The 19,384-nt window shown below is 39.9% G+C and overlaps 1 protein-coding gene across 1 annotated transcript in view; it reads left to right on the top strand.

Annotated features, from left to right (window-relative positions):
* Positions 1 to 12,589: 12,589 nt before the first annotated feature.
* DYNC1LI1 (dynein cytoplasmic 1 light intermediate chain 1) overlaps positions 12,590 to 19,384 on the top strand; it is a 45,684-nt gene continuing 38,889 nt past the window's right edge. Inside the window, exons 1-2 of the mRNA XM_032408864.1 lie at positions 12,590 to 12,892; positions 13,076 to 13,149. Of these exons, the coding sequence (XP_032264755.1) occupies positions 12,747 to 12,892; positions 13,076 to 13,149 (220 nt within the window). The 5' untranslated portion in view covers positions 12,590 to 12,746. The remainder of the gene's footprint in view (positions 12,893 to 13,075; positions 13,150 to 19,384) is intronic.

Here is a 19,384-nt window from a genome sequence, read left to right as displayed (position 1 = left end):
ATCTAATGATGGAATTTTGTCCTTATGACAAACCATTAAAGAGATAATTTGAGGATGATGTTTTCTTCTCATGCTCCTCAGATCACAAATACTTTAATTTCAACGAAAGCCATAAAATCAGCAAACTCAAAACTTGAAAGAAGAAATCTGAGGGGGAATGTACATGAATCCTGTCTTTTGACAGTGTTTGAGGAACACGCAGCTCAGGTGCTGTCAATGAAAACCCAAATATCACTTAGGAGCTTTCCTACCCTAAAAGGATGAGGAAACTTGGCTTAGATTCTCCTTCTGAAGGCTGGGCAGTCCCTCTCCAGGATTTCAGAATCCACCTCCTCATGCTTGAGTCCTGGCTTCAGTGGTTACAAGGCAGCTTCAGGCCTACTGTCCCTGCCATCATGTCTTTAGATGTTCCTGCAAAAATATCAATGAGACCAAGCATGTGATTGTTTTCATTTTTACTAAAAACTTGTTAGGACACAGAGGAAGGGATCACATCACAGATTACGCAGCCATCTGTCATCTCATGAAGCCCCAACAAGTTCTGCTGGTCACACGCCTTTCGAAAACCCTTCCATCCTCCATGAGGGAGCTTTTGGTGGGCAGTCCCCCAGCTCTGGCTGCTTCTCTCAAGGGAAACAGCCCCACCAACCCATCTGTTTCTCTAGCTTTCAACAGCTCTTTCCCCTAGAATTCTGAATAATCCAAAAATCTCCATCCTTTACAGTAAAAAATAAGGAAAACAGTGAGCTAAGATAACCTGAATCCCGACAGGAAAATCTATTTATAGATAAGCTATTGGAATAAGAGTTCAGCAAAACTGGTGGATATAGGATTGATACATAAAAATCAATAGCATGCCCACACATATATAACCAACAATTACATAACCTTACTTTATTATTATTCTAATAAATAATAAATGAATCAATATATATTTACAAAGATGCCATTCAGCCTATGCAAAAACTATAGGGCACCTAGTGATAACTCTTAACAACAGATGTCTAATAGAACAACCTAACTGTTCCTCTGAGGGACAGTGAATTAATTAAAAAACTGTGGCTTAGTCATACAGTACAATTGTATATGGCAATTAAAATGAAATTTAAAACCCACCTATGTATATCTACATGGCTCAATCTTGAAAATATAACACTGAATGAAAAAAGCGATTTGCAAAATGTACATGTAGTATATAATAATGTAAAAATTGAAAACACACAAAACAATTGACTGTATGAATAGACATCTGCATGAGAATTAAGTTCACCTATTTTTAAGACAAAGACTAACTCTAATGAAGAAAGGATTGGAAAAGTATGCGAGTAGAGTGGGCTTTCTTCAAAAAATTCTAAGAGGATTATACACTTTATATCTATGTTATATGTCATATATATTCAATAAAAGAAAATTCTAAGAGGGGAAAACTTTCCGTGGTGCTATTACATTAATTTTATATAATGTGTATATTATTGATGCATATTAATAGCAATATATTTTTGATATGTATATACCTGAAATATTTTATAATTAGAAATTAAAATGGAAATTTCATGAGTTCAAGGAAGATTTCAGTGAGATAATATTGAAAAGCCTTTCATCTTCTTTAATAACTTTATTTTTACTCTAATAGTGTGTATTTTTAAATGTCCAAACCAAGAAAGAAAGTTTGGGCCTTAGCAGGAAGTTAGAGACTAACCAAATGCTGTAAAATAAGGATCAAACTCCTTGACTGAAATTTCATCATCACACAAAGGTCAGATTAGATGTGCAATAATCGCCTGTTTCTTGAAAAGTTTAGTCCCTTAACACTCCTGCCTGTTTTCATATCTAGTGGCTGAACCGTGAAATCCCTTCCAGCTCTAAGGTTTTTTGTGAGAGCCTAGACCTCAGATCCGCTGGTCAGGAGTGCCCTGCTCCTAGCTAAAGTGAAAAGCAGTTGTTCCCTCCTCAGCTAGAAAGAATTAAGCAGGGAAGCCTCAGAATACAGAGGACAATGTGGAGCAGAAATCGACACCTAGACTTGGCAGACCAATTAGGACCCAGAGGGAGCTCTGAGAGGAGGGATGCTGAGAAGGTCAGTCCTGTAGATGAGACAATGATTGTTCTGCCTCCTTTGACAATAGCAATGGGTAGGGAACAAGTGTATTTACTCTGTTCTTAAGTGTTGGGCTATTTTGAATTCTACTTTAACATGTATATCTTATTGTCTGTAGTAAAAATTGTATGGCAATTTAAATATAAATTCAATAGTTGCATTTTTGTTTGAAATGGTTATTGTAACGGTATTATAGTGGTTTTGTGTGTGTGTGTGTGTGTGTGTGTTTAAGAAAAAGAATCCTTATTTTTAAAGATATATATTGAGGGGCAGCACCTGGGTGGCTCAGTTGGTTGAGTGTCTGATTCTTGATTTTGGCTCAGGTCATGATCTCAGGATCATGAGCTCCAGCCCCTAGTTGGGCTCTGTTTGAAATTCTCTTCCTCTCCCTCTGCCCCTCCACCCCTCAAATAAATAAATACATAAATACATAAATACATAAATAAATAAATAAATCTTTAAGATATATATTGAAATATTTATGGATGTAATAATGCCTTATTTTGGATTTGCTTTAAAATAACTCAGAGATGGAGGAAGATGGCGAGAGTCAAACTAAAAGACTGGCTATGTGCTAGTAACTACTGAAGCTTAGTAATGGGTATATGGGGTTCATTAAACCTCTCTATTGTGATATATGCTTTTAATTTTTCATACTAAAAAAAGTAAAAGTCATACTAGTAAGATACAATCCTTCATGAGCTAGCTTTTCTCAGTTACCTACACTTGCAGAAATTCTATCCACTGTAACTTTAAACCCACTATTTGCCTGGGGCAATTTCCCAATCTGTTCCCACAACATCTGGTATGAATTGATTTGCTTGCCATGTAATGACAAACTTTTAAAACAATGTTGATGTTGATTTCATAATAATAGAATTCTAATTAAGTTTTCAAAGAAAATTGGAATTTTCAGCTCTTTCAGGAAGGGAAACTATCAGTCTCCCATACTAGAGGGACCACTAAAGCATTTCATATGAACTGAATTTAGATTTGTGAGCACCTATAATATTCCAGGTATTGTGTGAATACATTATTTTTTATTTAAATGAAGACTGATTTAATTAGAAATGCATATTATTCTTTCCATCTCAGATATGAGGAAGCTTGACATTGCCAAGGTCATATTGCTACCATGCGTGGAGCCAGAATTCCAGTCCACGGATGGATAAATCCAAAGCCTGTGTTTTTTCTCCTACATGCCCTTGGTTTGTGATCCAGCAATAAGGATACCAACCTGGAAGTTTGTTGGAGATGCAGGCTCACAGGCCCCACCCCAGGCTTACTAAACTAGAATCTACATTTTAACAAGGTTTCTGGGGAATTGCGGAACATTTAAACCATTTGAACAGAGAAACTCTTCTCTATAAAACACTTTATATCTCAAATAAGAGTAAATATTCCTGCTAACATTTATGGAGTCCTCACTATATGTCAGATTTTGTTTGTTTACTCTTCATGACAATTCTATTAGAGTTGAGCAAACTGAGGCTTCAAAGTTTAAACAACTTCAAGGTCACACTGTTAGTAAGTGGCAGAGTCGAGATGTGAACTCAGATTGGTCTGATTCTGGAGCCTAGACTGTGACCCATTAGCCTGTGTGCCTCACTCCAAACACTGAGTCCAAATGTTTTATTTCATCTAAATGATGCAAATTAGCTGTCTATTATCACTCGATTTATAACTAACATTGTTTAATCTACTACTTAGGTTTGATGGTATGGATAGAGTCTAAAATGTCAGACTCAATATGATATTGCTATTTAAAATTTTAAACCATGAGATCATATGGTTAATACACTTCTTAGGCTAGAGCTGGTATATGAAAAAAAATGTATATATGTGTGTGTATACACACACACACACACACACACACACACACACATATATCAAGGTGCAAATTCTAATGGGTTATCTGGCTATTCCTCATTTACCAATGGATGAACTGAAATATAAGATGAAGTTGAATGAGACTTATTGAGAAAGGATCAGAAGGACGTTCTGCTTCTTGATTTCACTTTTACATTACTAGGCAACTCTATGTTTCCTACTAGTAAAAAGTTTAGGGTCATTAGACTCTCCTTAAACACCTTCAAATAAACAACTCTTTGATCTTATATAGTGTCAAATAACTGATTCATTTTGCTTAAAAGAAATCTCCCACTGAGCAACTCTTTCATCCTCTGCCATGTGGGGAAAAAAAGAAACATATATAACGCTTTTGTTGGTGCACAATATAATAGGTTATAATTCTAGGCATACTTTTAGTAAAAGCAATGAGACCATAATTAGCTCTAGACTAAAGCATAGTAAATTGTTACGAATGTGATATCACCTGCAGTTACAAAAGATAGCACATTTCTAAAAATACCAGGGAATTTCATATTTTTTTTCTATTTTGCCTCATGTACAGCACCCAAAGCAGAAAAACTTAATGCCCTTTGTGACCTAATGTTTGCAGATCTCAATCTATAAAATCAGTTAATAGTTATCTTCTCTTTTAGGAAGGGGAGTGGCAGAGTAACACCGGAAATCTAAGAAGTAAGTGACATTAAAATCACTATTTTTTTTAAAAAGGTATGGACTTTCAGGGCACTTGGGTGGTTCAGCCAGTTAATGATCCCAGGGTCCTGGGATAGAGCCCCGCATAGGGCTCCCTGCTCAGTAGGGTGTCTGCTTCTCCCTTGCCCTCTGCTGCACCCCGCCTCATGTTCTCTCTCTCAAATAAATAAAATCTTAAAAAAAAAAAAAATGAAATGGACTTGAATTTCAGAGTATTTAATTACAAGGAAATGAGATTTTCCAAAAATCTACGAAATAAATATCCAACTAATTATAATCAGTGAACCTTTCTTTCTTCTTGTCAGTGGTAAAGAACAGATTAAAACAATGACAACTAAGCATTCTAAAAATCCTATCTATTCTGTATTTAAAAATGTGTAAGTAGATAATTACAACACTTAGATGAAAAAGAAACATTCTTCTAGCCTAAAAAATAAGTCTCTTTGTTTTCTCTGTGCATTGTACTATCTGTGAACATGAATTGATTTATAAGCTATTCCTCTTTCATTCATCACCCATTTTCCAGGAATGGATACAGAGATCGTGGTTAGGAGCTGATTCTGAAATGAAAAGGTAATTCTAACTATTACCCTATCCTGGAATTTTAAAAATATTCAGGAGGTATTCTTTTTCAATGATACCATTTCTAAGCAAATGAAAAAAAATTTTTTTTAGACCTAGAAATAGAGGAGATTCTCTTCCTAGTGTTTTCTATGAAGGAAAAACAAAAATACCAAGAAAGTCTATTTCTCCTGTTGGGTATTTATTTCCCCAACTCTTTGTTTAAGATATGAAGTTCTGTGAGGGCTAACCTGATAAAAATCCTAGGTGAGTAGTAAGAGAGAGGACAGGTCTGTAATTCAAGGGACTGGTGACTGAAAAATGAATTAGATACCCATCATTTCATTCATTCTACATAGGTACTTAGAATGAGATAAACATGACTCAAAGGAAAGGAAAAACAAGCAACACTGGGCATCTGTTTTTCCTCTAATTGGATCCCTGGATCTACTGCTGGGAGAGTTCGTAAGCAAGGAATCTGCCAATTCTAACATTACCATTTTGTTACACACACACACACACACACACAAACACATATATTGAGTAGTGGATGGGGACTATTTAATCACTGAAGTTCTTTCCAACACTATTTTATTATTTGAGTTGCTCACAGAGTCAAACTTCTAGGGTCCACTCATCTTGCTTATTTTTCTTTTCTTTTTTTTATTTTGGCTTTTCAGATGGCATTTATATCAACTGTGATTGCCAGGATTTGGCACAGTGGGTGAAGCAGGTCTTATTTGAAAATCTGTTGGAGGCAGCCTGTGGGAGCTGGTACAACAGGAAGCAGCTCAAGGGGTAGCTGCCTTGTCCCAGTTCTCAAACACAGAGGAAGGCGTCCCCAACAAAAAGAGGAAGTGGCCTGTATCGCCTCACCTCAGCCCCACAGAAGGTTCCCTCCCGAACTGGTTTTCTTCAGAGCTCTTGGGTCTGCCAAACGATCCCTTTCCTCGAGATGAAGGATATCCAACTGTGGCCTTTAAGAAGTTGATAATTGAGCAGGAGATGATGGTCAACAGAGAGAAAAGAGGCATGTAGCTCCCAGGAGACAGAAAGCTGGAGAAAGAAGGAGCTGTCTCTCTTCTGGCTTGTGTTCCATTTCCCACTTCCAGGCCCCAGGGCTCAGCTGAATTAGAAATCAGACTAAAGAAGACATCTGTGGTATACCTCAGGGGCATCTCAGTAGGATCTAAGCACTTCCTCATACAAACACAAGGTACTGTTATTGATGAATTTAATGAAGTCCACAGCCTCCAAGAAAAGGTAAATTTGTATTCACATAACCTGTTAAAGCAAGAGAATGTGTAAGACATTTTAGGATTTATATAAAAAAATAATTAAAATATTGTAAAAGAGAGGTCCTGCTTTCAAGTGTTGGAGTGAAGAATGTTTTTGTGCCCTCTTCACACACACATATCGTACATATACATCATCATCATCCTGAAATTTTAGAACCCTGGTGACAAGGAGTACGTCTGTTCATTTATTCATACCTTCAACAACTCTTTGCTGAATGTCTACTATATTCTAGGCACAAAGCGCTTATGGTTCATTAATGAAGCCCTTAAAGTTCTGATATGTTCTGATAAATAAGTAAATTCTATACTATGTTAGGAGATAATAATAAGCAAATGTTATACTATCTTGGAAGGTAGTGTTATGGTAAACAGAAAGGCAAGCAAGGTAAGAAAAATCTGAAATTGCAGGGGTGAAGGTTCAAATTGTAGTGTTACATGGGGAAGTCAGGGTAGACCTCACTGAGAAGCTGAGATCTGAACAAAGACTTGCAGGAGGAGTGGGAGTTGGCTAAGTGGCTGTCTGCGGGAAGATACTGGCTTGGGCGGCTCCTTACATCCTTCAAGGCAGAGGACACAGCTAAAGCAAAGGGATACACAGTAAGTTTAAGGAATAGCAGTGGGGCCAATGTGGCTAGATGTGAGAAATCGATGGACAGAATGGAGCAGAAAAGTTCAAAGAGGCAGTAGGGGCCAGATCCTGTACAGCCTATTGGGTTACTGTAAGGACATTGGCTTTTACTCCGATTAAAGTAAGGAGCCACTATAGGATTTTGAGTAGAGGAGTGGCATGATCTGGCTTATATATATGTGCATATGTGTATATATATATATTTTAAGATTTTATTTATTTATTTGAGAGAGAGAGCACGAGCGGGGGGTGGGGAAGGGCAGAGGGAGAGAGAGAAGCAGATTCCCTGCTGAGCAGGGAGCGCAATGCGGGGCTCGATCCCAGGCAGATGCTTAACCAACTGAGCCACCCAGGTGCCCCTAAGTATTGATCTGGCTTATATATATATATATATTTTAAAGATTTTATTTATTTTTTGACAGAGAGACAGCGAGAGAGGGAAAACAAGCAGGGGGAGTGGGAGAGGGAGAAGCAGGCTTCCCTCTGAGCAAGGAGCCCGATGTGGGGCTAGATCCCAGGATCCTGGGATCATGACCTGAGCCGAAGGCAGACGCTTAATGATTGAGCCACCCAGGCGCCCCAATCTGGCTTATAAAGGATCCCTCTAGATGCCATGATGAAGAGCTTTTTAAAGTAATTTAGGCAAAAACGATAGCTTAGCCCAAGGTGGCATCAGTGGATGAGTGATAAGAAGTTGGATTGTGGGTATATTTGGAAGGTAGGGACTACAGGATTCCTAATGGATTCAATGTGGGGTGTGAGAAAAATAGAGAAGTCAAGAATGACTCAGGCAAAAAGGAGTTGCTACCCAGTGGGAAGGTCTTGGGGTTGAGGAGCCTTTTCTTGGGAAGGTCAGAATATCAGCTTGGAACACGTTGAGTTTGAAACGTGCTATTAGATATCCAAGTGGAGATGTGGAATAAGCAGTTGGATATATTAATATGGAGTTCCACATGGAGCTCTGGGCTAGAGAGATAAATCTGGGAGTTTTTATCATACATTTGAGATTTAAAGTAATGAGACTGGATGAGATCACCAAGGGAGTATAGATGGAGAAGAGGAACAAAGACCTAGCCCTGCAGTCCTTTAGCATTAAGTGGTCAGGAAAATGAGGAAATGGTGAAGACTGAGAAGGAGCAGCTAGTGAGGCAGGGAAAGAACCAGGAGAACATGCTGACCTGGAAGCCATGTGAAGACAGATATCCACAAGGAGTACCATGTGCTGCTGATGGGTTAAGAAAGACAAGGATGGAGAATTTACCACTGGATTTAGCAAAAAGGAGGTTATTGATCACAGGTATAAAAGCAGTCTCTGTGGAGTCAGAGGGGTAAAAGTGATTGAAGTGGGTTATAAGGGTAAGGGGAAGGAGGAATTGAAGACACCAAATAAAGACAACTATTTTAAAGAGTTTTGCTGTATGGGGCACCTGGGTGGCTCAGTCGTTAAGCGTCTGCCTTCGGCTCAGTACACGATCCCGGGGTCCTGGGATCAAGCCCCGCATCGGGTTCCCTGCTCAGCAGGGAGCCTGCTTCTCCCTCTCCCACTCCCCCCGCTTGTGTTCCCTCTCTTACTGTGTCTCTCTCTGTCAAAATAAATAAATAAAATCTTTAAAAAAAAAAAAGAGTTTTGCTGTCAAAGAGAGGAAAGAAATGTAGCAGTAGCTGGTGAAGAAGTAGGATTAAGAGAGATTTCTTTTTTTTTTTTTTAATGGGAGAATAGCATGTTGGTATGCAAGGGAAATGATCTAGTGGAGATCAATAAATGATTATATAAAGAAAGGGGGGAGAATTGTTGGAGCAATGTCCTAGAGTTGAGGAGAAGAGATGGAATCTAATGTGTAAGTGGAAAGATTGCTTTAGTTTAAGAGTATAGATTATTCTTCTGTGATAATTGGGAGGAAAATTGGTATGAAACTACAGACGGGGGGAGGGGTAAATGTGTTAGTGAAAATCTGTGGAAGTTCTAGAGGCCTCCAAAGAGGGGAAAAGAAGAACATATAACAAAAGATTAGGAATCATAATGTCTTTGAATTTCTCAGTGGCAATATTAGAATCCAGCAGACAAGGGGTCAAGGTAAAAACCTAAGGGAAGGGGCGCCTGGGTGGCTCAGACAGTTAAGCGTCTGCCTTTGGCTCGGGTCATGATCTCGGGGTCCTGGGATCGAGCCCCACATCGGGCTCCCTGCTCAGCGGAGAGTCTGCTTCTTCCTCTCCCACTCCTCCTGCTTGTGCTCTCTCTCTCTCATAAATAAAAATTAAAAACAAACAAACAAACAAAAAACCTAAGGGAAGATAATCTGCAACATAAGAACTCTATACTCAGCCAAACTATCACTGAGTATAGACTAAATGTATTTTCAAACATGTAATGTGTGCTGGATATCTTCCATTTGCCCCTCCAGATCTACTTTCCATTCTTCTCTATCCTTCTTTGTGCTCTGGGAGGTAGACCTGCATGGACTGCTTCACTCGAATTCTCTTGTCCTCCAGCTTCTGGTTGGGTTTGGCCAACATGAGACACTGGCAAGATACCAGGGGGCAGAAAGAGAGAAGCCAGTGCTGTGTTCCTTTACTGAAGTCACAGACCTTATTGAGAAATTCTTTCCTACAACTGCAACTCTTTCTGGATTCTAGTAGACACTCCTTCCTCTTTCCCCTTCAGGTCTAAATCTTCCTGGTCTTCCTAGCCCCATCTCAATACTGTTCACACCTTTGTAAATAGTTGTTGAGCTTTCATCTCGCACTGCCTCAAGAATGCCATTTTTTCCCTAGCTAGACCCTGGCTGGATATCTCCAAAAATGTAACCATACACCCTTTTTCACAAAACTATTTGAGGAAGTTCTCCACTAAAATAAGAGAAGGCACAGGAATGAGGCAAAGGAAATCCCCCAGAACAATGGTGAGAGAAGATCCCATGATGACAGTTCTGTATTAGGCACACAGAACAACCAATTCAAATTGAAGCAGAAAGAAAGTTCTTAAATGTGTTTAAGATGAAATTGTTCAAATACCTAATGAGAGGTTTTAAACAACTGGGACAAGAATTTGAGACTGAATGAGAATTAAGGGCATAGAAATCTAAGCAAATGAAAAACCAAGACAGTTGTTAATTTTGGATGTAACAAAAAGTTGGGGAAGAAGGAAAAGTAATCATAGTATAGGAAATAGCTCAATTGTAAGTAGCATTTATATAACAAAAATTCCAAGGGATTGCTGGAATCTTTCCTTTTATAGATTTCCTTATACTACAAATGTTCTCTATTTTTGTTATGTAGAGATTTCTATAGAAGATATTTACCATAACAGTATCAAAAGTTGCCAGGACATTTATTCTAATGTAATTTGACCTAGGCCCTTTGACAGGTTAGAAGGTCAAAATCTCAATTTATCTACTTTTAACCTGTGGGGTAAATTACTTAATTTCGCTGATTCTTTACAAAGTATGAGGATTACAAACCATAACATACAGTGTGCCTGACACTTAGTAGGTATCATAAATAACCACTTTTGTCAGCCATCTTAATAGAACAATGCTGGATAGGGAATATTATAAAACCACAAGTAATACAACTTTGACCTCGGTATAAGTGGGTAGCTGGACATCTAAAAGTCATGGGGCATTAGAAGCCTGACACCATTATAAAGTTAATACTTCCCAGGTTAAGTAAATATAATAATGGAACTAACAACTCTGCATACAAACAAAATTGGGGAAAACAATGCTCTGACAAGAAAAGATGACTGAAGGAGTAAAGTACAGAGTGAATCAACTCTCAGAGGGGGGCCCAGGGCAGTAAACAGCTCTCCTTTATAGCAGTGACTTAAATACCCAGGTTCCCCCAGAAGTCCCTATTCCGCGTGTCACCAAAGAAAGCCTGGGATCCCAAGACTGGGTTCTGGTTCCTTTCCTAACCATATAAATAAACTAACAGAAAATGAAGAGTTTTAGCTGCAGGAGTTCATTAGGCCTATCAATTCTAGGGGTTGGTCAGATATGAATGGTTTGAACGGTAAAGGAAAACATTAGTCATTAAAAATAAACGTGTATCAAGCACTCAAGATTTGTCAGTCACTGTTCTAAGCCATTTTACACGAATCATCCCATGTAATCTCCATAAAAATTCTGGGTCCTTTTATCCCCATCTTACAGATAAGGAAACTGAGACTCAGGAGAGGTTAAGGAAATGGTCTATGGTTGCTGATAGAGCTGAATCTCAACTCAGATTTGCCAGCCTCCAAAGCCTTCTAGGCTTCTACCTGCACTGTTAACCTGTAAAAAAACACAGTCTTTAGCTATGGATTTTCTCACTAGCCTAACAGCAATGATCAGATCACATATTAGCAAGTGATCTTCAAATACGACAGCAATAATGTACAAAAGGACACACTATTTTAAGCAAAGGCTCTGACAAGATGCACTAGGACAAGCCTTAAAACCATCAACTCTTGGGGCACCTGGGTGGCTCAGCCGGTCAAGCATCTGCCTTCAGCTCAGGTCATGATCCTGGGGTCCTGGGATCCAGCCCCGCATCGGGCTCCCTGCTCAATGGGGAGCCTGCTTCTCCCTCTCCCTCTGTCTGCTGTTTCTCCTGCTTGTGCTCTCTCTGTCAAATAAATAAAATCTAAAAACAAAAACAAAAACAAAAACCATCAACTCTTTCTGGAGGTGGGGCTCAGACATTCAAATCAATTTAACCAGTCAAGTTTTGATAGAAAAAGAGTTTATTTTAGGGCTACTTTAGGTTCTTTTCCATTTGTGTATGCCCAGTGACAACTGTGCCTGCCATAGTAAGTGCTGAATAAACGGATGTATGGATGACTCATCTAGAGGGACTTGTCAAATCTCACGCGGGGCATCTCATACGAAAATACAGAGGCTATTATTAAAGCAAGCCCCGTCAATACTTTTTCTGTCACGCAGCTACTTAGGGTCCGGGGGAGCCTGCTTCAGATGTGGGGCCAAGACTGAGGAACACGGCGCCACGTGAGAATGCAAAGTAGAGAGCCCAGAAATCCCGGGACCCCAGTAACACTCCGGACTCGAGCTGCACAAAGCCTCTTTTGCAGCGGGGCGGCCCATTTCCATCTTGGCGCGGGTGAAGTGCCGGTGTAGGCGGGGGACCGCCGCCGCTCAGCCTGAATGGGGGTGGGGGGGTGGGACGGCAATGAGAGTGCAGGAATTCCACGCCGATTGCGGGGTTTGTAGACCCGAATGAAGAGTGGGAGGGAGCACTGCTCACCTGACACACCCCAACCCGCTCTGCTGCAGCCCAAGGCTGCGGGTGGAGGGGGCAAAAGACTTCTCAAACTCAGTCCTGTAGAACCGGGAACACAGCACAACCGCCTGCGGGGCTGCCCGCGCACGCGCATTCCTTACGCGCGGTCGACGGACAGCAGCGCACGCGCGGTGCGTCCTCCCTCATTCCGTCAGTCCCCTCAGAGCGCGCGGCTCCGCCCCCGCAGACCACGCCCCGCTCCCGTGTGCCGAATGCTCCATATCCGGGTTCCCGCCGCCGCCACCGCCGCCACCGCCGCCGCCGCCGCCGTCGCCGCCTCGCTCATTCAGCTTTGCCGGGAGTGGTGTGATTCCCGACCAAGATGGCGGCTGTGGGGCGAGTTGGCTCCTTCGGTTCCTCTCCGCCGGGATTAGCCTCGACTTACACAGGGGGCCCCTTGGCTAACGAGCTAACATCGGGCAACGGCGGCGCCGCGGCGGGAGACGACGAGGACGGGCAGAACCTTTGGTAACGACCCCACCCTTCCCTGGGTCCCCGCTGACACTCCCGGCCCTGCGGACACCTCGGGATCCCTTGCCGAGGCCACTACGTTCTCGGCAGCCCCCGCCCAAGCGCGCCGAGGCCGGGTCGGTCCCTCCCGCGGTGGGGCCCCGGTCCCCCGCCTCAGCGTGCGCCTTTGCTCCCCGCTAGGTCCTGCATCCTCAGCGAGGTCTCCACCCGCTCGCGCTCCAAGCTCCCCGCGGGGAAGAACGTACTGCTGCTGGGTAAGTGTCCCCTGCCTCGCTCCGCCCCGCTCGGCCCCCACCCCGGTCCCGGTCAGGGTCCGCCCGCCCGCTCGCTTTGTGCGGACAGCCGGGCCTGGCCCCGCCCCGCCGCCGGACCTTCGCTGACAGCTGGGGCAGAAGGGGAACGGGGACCCCGGCCCCGGTACCTGTGGGGACCCGCCTTCCCCAGAGCCCTTTCTCCCCAGGATGTGGAGGTGGCCCTGACAGTCTCCCATGGGTAGGACAGAATGCGGTAGCCCATCTGAGGGATTCTAGAGGCTTGAGGTTTACCTAGAAAAAAAGGACAGTTTTTCTTTCATAACAAAAATTGCTAGCAGGAGGCTCTTTGCAAGAGCTCCAGTGCAAATGGCATGCCATTAATATTTAATAGCTGATTCTTTGTATAATTGACAGAGAAGCTAGAAATTGAGACCGGGTAATCGTGACAAATGTTCTTATTTGATTCAGCTTTTTCGGGTACAATGGACTCGTGTTGCAAATGCCTTTTTAACTGTCACTTATAATTCTGAAATTTGTAAAGGACAGTAGAACACCTTACTAGTCCAGTCCCTTCAGCCAAATGATTGTAATAAGGAGAAATGGTCCAGTGTCTCAATTCTGTTCTGTAGCTCCTCTGCTCTTTGGAAGTTAGGTATGTTTCTTTACTGATTCTGAGGGTGTATTGGACATGGAGGGAGAATAAATCACAGATTCACATTTTTGCAGGCTTAGCTCCTGAGTCATTTACAGAAGACATTTCTTTCATATTCTTTAAATGCGAGATATTGACGTGTGCTTATAAAATGAAGGTTAAATTTTAAAACTTTGGTATTGGTGTCTCAAGACTATTTTTATGTACATGTAAAAACAGGAAAAGGAAACAAAGAAGTCCAATGCTACATGACAGGGTCTGCTTTTAATAAAAATGTTTAGATAGAGAAGAATTACCTATTTTTATAAATTGCTGCCAATCTAGTATATATAGGATTCTTGATGTTCTTTATTACATGGAGCTCGTTGAAAAATTAGTTTTTACCTCATTTTTAATGTGACTGAAAGTCCCTACTGCATATTAACCTGGGTTCAGTCACGGCCCTATGATCTTAAACAGGTTCCTCGATACCTATAAACCTTAGTTTCTTCATCTTCAGAGTGGATATTATAGAAATAATAATGCCTCCCTCCTAGAGTTATGGGGAGGACTGATGAGATAATACTTGTAAAGTGATAACAGCACGGTGACTTTTTGTGATGGATTTCTCTTAACTGAATTAGAAAATGTTTTATTAGAATTCTCTTTTTGAAAATTGAATTAGTGTCCACATAAGTGATATTTGTAGGGCAGAGATGGATTAGGATCCAAATGCAAAAAAAAAAAAAAAATCCCAGAAAATGTTTTAAGTTTACTAATTTAAACAAATTACTCTTAATTGCTAAACTAAAAGGGACTTAATGTGACCTCATTGAAGCGGATTATTTTTTAATGACTCTAAAAAAGACTTCAAATACTGCCATTATAAGGTTAAGATTCCTGAACTTTGTTTTCATTTTGTAAGTTCCTCCCAGTTATTTCTATGCATTAGATATTACTTAGATGGTTCTGTTTGTAGTGAAACAAAAGTGACAGTTTTGTTCATTTTTGATGTCCCTGATGTGCTGAGGTTGCACCATGCTTTTTTTTTTTTTAACCCTTTTTTGACCCTGCTTTTGACACTGGATCAATGTATGTGACTGAGTGTACTTAGAGGCCCCAGACACTTCTATCCTTCCATACTTAGAATAGATTAAGTTTCCTCCTTTATGAGCTTAATAGTTTGTAAGGCTCCATCTAGTATCAAGTGATACAAGCTTGAAATTTAAAATTTTTCTTTGAGTACTACTGGGATTTTCATCAAAGTCCTTTTTAGCTTTGGAAGAAGAGATTTTTATACTGATTACATAAATAGGATTAATTTTTTAAAATATCTCTAAAGATTTCTTAAAGACATTTTACCATCACATGTTATGGCAGCATTCAGTCTGTGCTGGTGGAGGGAAGAAATATATAAATAGGTATAACTCAAAGAAAACTTTGTTATGAGTTTGAGGGTGCTAAGCAGGAGGATGCTTGGCCTTAATGTGTCTTCATGAATTATGGTGATCTCTGGAGTCCTGTATTTAAAAAACAAAATCTGAGACTGTAATAAGGTTTTACATTTCCAGAAACAACCTAAAATAGGAACAATGACCAAGGCTTGCTTATGTACCCCAACACAGATTGCAGTTTAACCTTAGCTTGCTACATGGTCTCCCCTCCCACTGCCTATGGGAGAAGAGGATGAGGACCAGTAATGTATACATGTGTATGAGCCATTCTCAAAGCATTTTCATATAAATCCTAGTTTATCTCCTCTGCTGCCCTCCTTCTTTCACCACCTCCAAATCTGAGAGGTAGATGTTAGCACCAATTTATAGATGAGATAATGAATTTTAGAGACCTGTTAAGTGAGTTTTCCAAGGTCACACAGCTATTAAGATCCTCTGTTCTGTCACTCTGGCTTGGCTTTCCAACTTGATACAGTCCCTTGCAAGGGAGAGAGTGCCACGTATTCTTCCTACTGCGTAACTTTTTAAAAAGGCTATCTTTGAGTAAAAATACTAGTAATTATTTTAAAGTAAAATCCAAATATTTGTTGGATTCTAGGATGCAGCTTATTGAGGGACACCACTGTGGCCATGGCAGTCGTGTTTAAGCAGTCATTTAATCTACCTAGGACTGACCCATAGTGAAATCCAGAAACACTGTGACATTAGTGCTTAACCATTTTCTTTCTTGAAAGATTTTGAGAATGGACTTCAGTAAAGTTTGTTTTTAATATTAAAGGTAAAACTCGTGCACGTATTTTAAGTAGGATTTAACTTATAAATTGCCCTTTGAAGAACTATTTTTTCCTCTCTACCCTTTATATTTAATCAACTTTTACTACAGTGATTGTAATTATATTTTAATAGCTGCTTTTTAAAGGGCACTTTCTCCATATCTTGGTTACTTTCTTCTGTTTTGTTAAGAAAACTCCCTAAGGAAAATAATAGTGCCTAACATTTATAGAGCACGTACATGTACCAGCCATGAAAGGATTGTTTACAGAATTTGATTATCCCCTTAAAGATTAGGAAACAAACACGGAGCTGTTAAGTAAATTGCTGTAGGGTTATACAGCCAGAAAGAGTCAACATCAGGAGTCTAAAATGTGTAGCCTACCTCCAGAGCCAGTATACTTAACATATACACTGGACTGCCTCCCTAAAGGAAAAGAGAGTTCTCTTTGTAGGAAAAGTAAGGTGTTTAACAGTTTATATTAAGGAATTTTATCTGATTCTCCTGATGTGTCTGTTTCATTGCAAAAAATCTCACTGATTTAGATTAAATGAATTCATTATTTACTAAGACTCATATATAATCTTGGCCCCCAGCACACTGGCTTATAAATAGAACGTCAATATAACTTTCTGATTTGAGGCCAACATAAATTAATGAAAACTAGTTGGCCCTTTGGTAAATCATGTAAGCCTCATCTTTCTCATCTGTAAGTTAAGATATTTGGATTTAGTGATCTCTGAAGTCTTGTCTGATCCCACATTCTTTAATTTGTTTAAATTCTAAAGCTTGTGGGCTATAAAATATTTTTGAAGAGGTATTTTGAGGACATATTGCAGTTGGACTGAAATAAAGAAAGTATTTCCTTATAGATGTGGGCTCTTTGATTCTACCCAGGGAAGAAATCTAGAGTCTATATTTTTCCTTGAAGGCACTAGTCCAGGATTATGTACAGCCAGCAAAGCCCCACAAAATGCTGAGCATCTTCAGGAAGTATGTTTGAAACAGTCTTTCTTATTCAGGAATAAAACTAGCTTCTATTTATGCTTGAATTATTGGTAGGAAACCTCAAGATACATAGCAAAACTAAATATATAATGGAACTAGAGATCTGTTCACAGAATTAACTTCTATGTGAGGACGGACTTTGAAAATAATGAGACTGTTCACTCTGAAACTGTTACCTTGTGAGGAGCTAGCTGGGATTAAAGATTATCAAGGTTTCATGACTTCTGGAAAACACTAGTTTTTATCAGTTGAAGTATGTTAATGCTGTTTTCTGAAATGATTGGTTATGGGAATATGCTACAAGGAATGGAATGTTACCACATATTGGATATGGATGTGAGTTTTCCAAGGTCACACAGCTATTGGTAGTTGATATTGGATTGGTTGATATTGGATTGGTAATTTTCAAAGAATAACAAAATTATTTACTGCATGTTAGGTGTTGCCACTATTAAAAATATATCATGTGTAGTGTTTTGAGACTCCAGTGACATATTGGTATTTTATATTGGTCAGTCAGTGACCTATTATGTAAAGGGCCAGATAGTAAATAATTTAGGCTTTGTGAGCTATATGGTCTCTGTTGTAAATACTCAACTCTCCCCTTGTAGCCCCCAAACAGCCATAGACAGTACATAGATGAATGGGTATGGCATTGTTTAACAAAACTTTATTTACAAAAACAGGCAGCAGACCAGATTTGTGTGCTGGTTTGTGGACCCTTTAGGGTATAATGGACATCAATTTTACCAATAAGCACAGATGCCAGTTAATAGAGTTTTCTGGCTAATGGAGTATGATGCTTGGTGCATAATAGGGGCTCAGTAAATAAATGCTGAATGAATGATGACGAGCTTTTACTTAAAGTATCATTGTTATTCCAGCTAGACTTATAGTCTGAGTATAGATTTAAGTGGTGTTAAGAGGAGTTCATATATTTCTTCCAGTGCTGAGAGAGAGCTTGAGCATGAGTGAACAAGGGCACAGCTTGAGTTAGGAAAAAGAAAGGACTCAGTAAGTGAGTGACCATGAACCAATCTTTTTGGGCCTTCTTTTACTTATAAAATCAGGGAGTAGCTGTTAGAAAGACCTCACAGATTATCTCTTTATTCATTTGTTCATCAAAAATTTATTGGAACATGCTGTGCATAAAATGCTTTGCTGAATCATCTGTGGAAACCAGAAGTAAATAGGACTCCGTCCCTGCCCTCTAGGAGCTTATAAACTCCTGTGGGAAAAGACTCAAAGTAGTAAAATCAAATGTGTCAGTATGAAATAATTGCTAAATAGGTCACATAAGATTTTGCAGAAAAGGTGGTATCTGAGTAAAATTTTGCTAAGTAAGATGGGGAGGAGAACACTGTGGCTGCCGCCTAAGGGAGCATGTTGCAGTAGCTAAAAAACTAGTGGAAAGGCCAGGGCAGCTCAGGTGTGGTGGGATCCTTACCTACAGGCACCAAGTCTGGGAGTCAGCCCTTCCTACCGTTTGAAGCTGTGGGATTGTGGGTGAATTACAACCTCCTGATCTGTTAACTGAGATTCTTTCATACTTACTGGGATTAAAAGAACTAAAAGAAATTATGTCTTAAAGCACTTTCCTCTCAAAATTGGAAGTCACTATTTTAAATTGTAATACATGTAATACATGTTTCTTGTCAGAGTGAGAGAAAATATTATGAAGATAAGACAATGAAAACACATGATCCCACCACCTAGAGATACCAGTGTTCATTTTTTCTATGTGTCTCTGTTTATTTGTTTTTTTTTTAAAGGTCTGGGCTTTTTTTTTTTTAAGATTTTAAATTTATTTATTTGTCAGAGAGAGAGAGAGAGCGAGCAAAAGCAGGGGGAGAGGCAGGCAGAGGGAGAAGCTCTCAGCAAGGAGCCTGATGTGGGACTCGATCCCCGGACCCTGGGATCATGACGTGAGCCGAAGGCAGACGCTTAACTGACTAAGCCACCCAGGTGTCCCTGTATTTGTTTTTTAAACAAATAGGCTCATACCTTATATACTATTTTGAAATCATATTTTTTTTTTTAAATTCATCAGGGTTGGGTTTTTTTTTTTTTTCCATGATAATAGATATGGTTTCCTCCCTTTTAGTGACTGAATAATATGTATAGTTACGCCATAATTGTAATCGATGGGTAGACAGATTATTGTTGTATTTAATTTTCCACTTGCCCAATATTATCTTCGGGATAAATTCCTGTAAGTTGAATGGCTGGATCAAAAGTATGTATCTTTAGGGTCTTTCTATATATTACCAAACAGTCTTTTAGGAAAGTTGTGCCATTTTACATTCCTACCATCAGTATGTGAGAGTACTTGTTTACCTAGCACCATTACTAACACTAAGGATTATTCAC

This window comes from Phoca vitulina, unplaced genomic scaffold, assembly GCF_004348235.1.
Source record: "Phoca vitulina isolate PV1807 unplaced genomic scaffold, GSC_HSeal_1.0 scaffold10, whole genome shotgun sequence".
In the NCBI taxonomy this organism is placed as follows: domain Eukaryota; kingdom Metazoa; phylum Chordata; class Mammalia; order Carnivora; family Phocidae; genus Phoca; species Phoca vitulina.
This window is presented reverse-complemented; position numbering and strand designations above follow the sequence as displayed.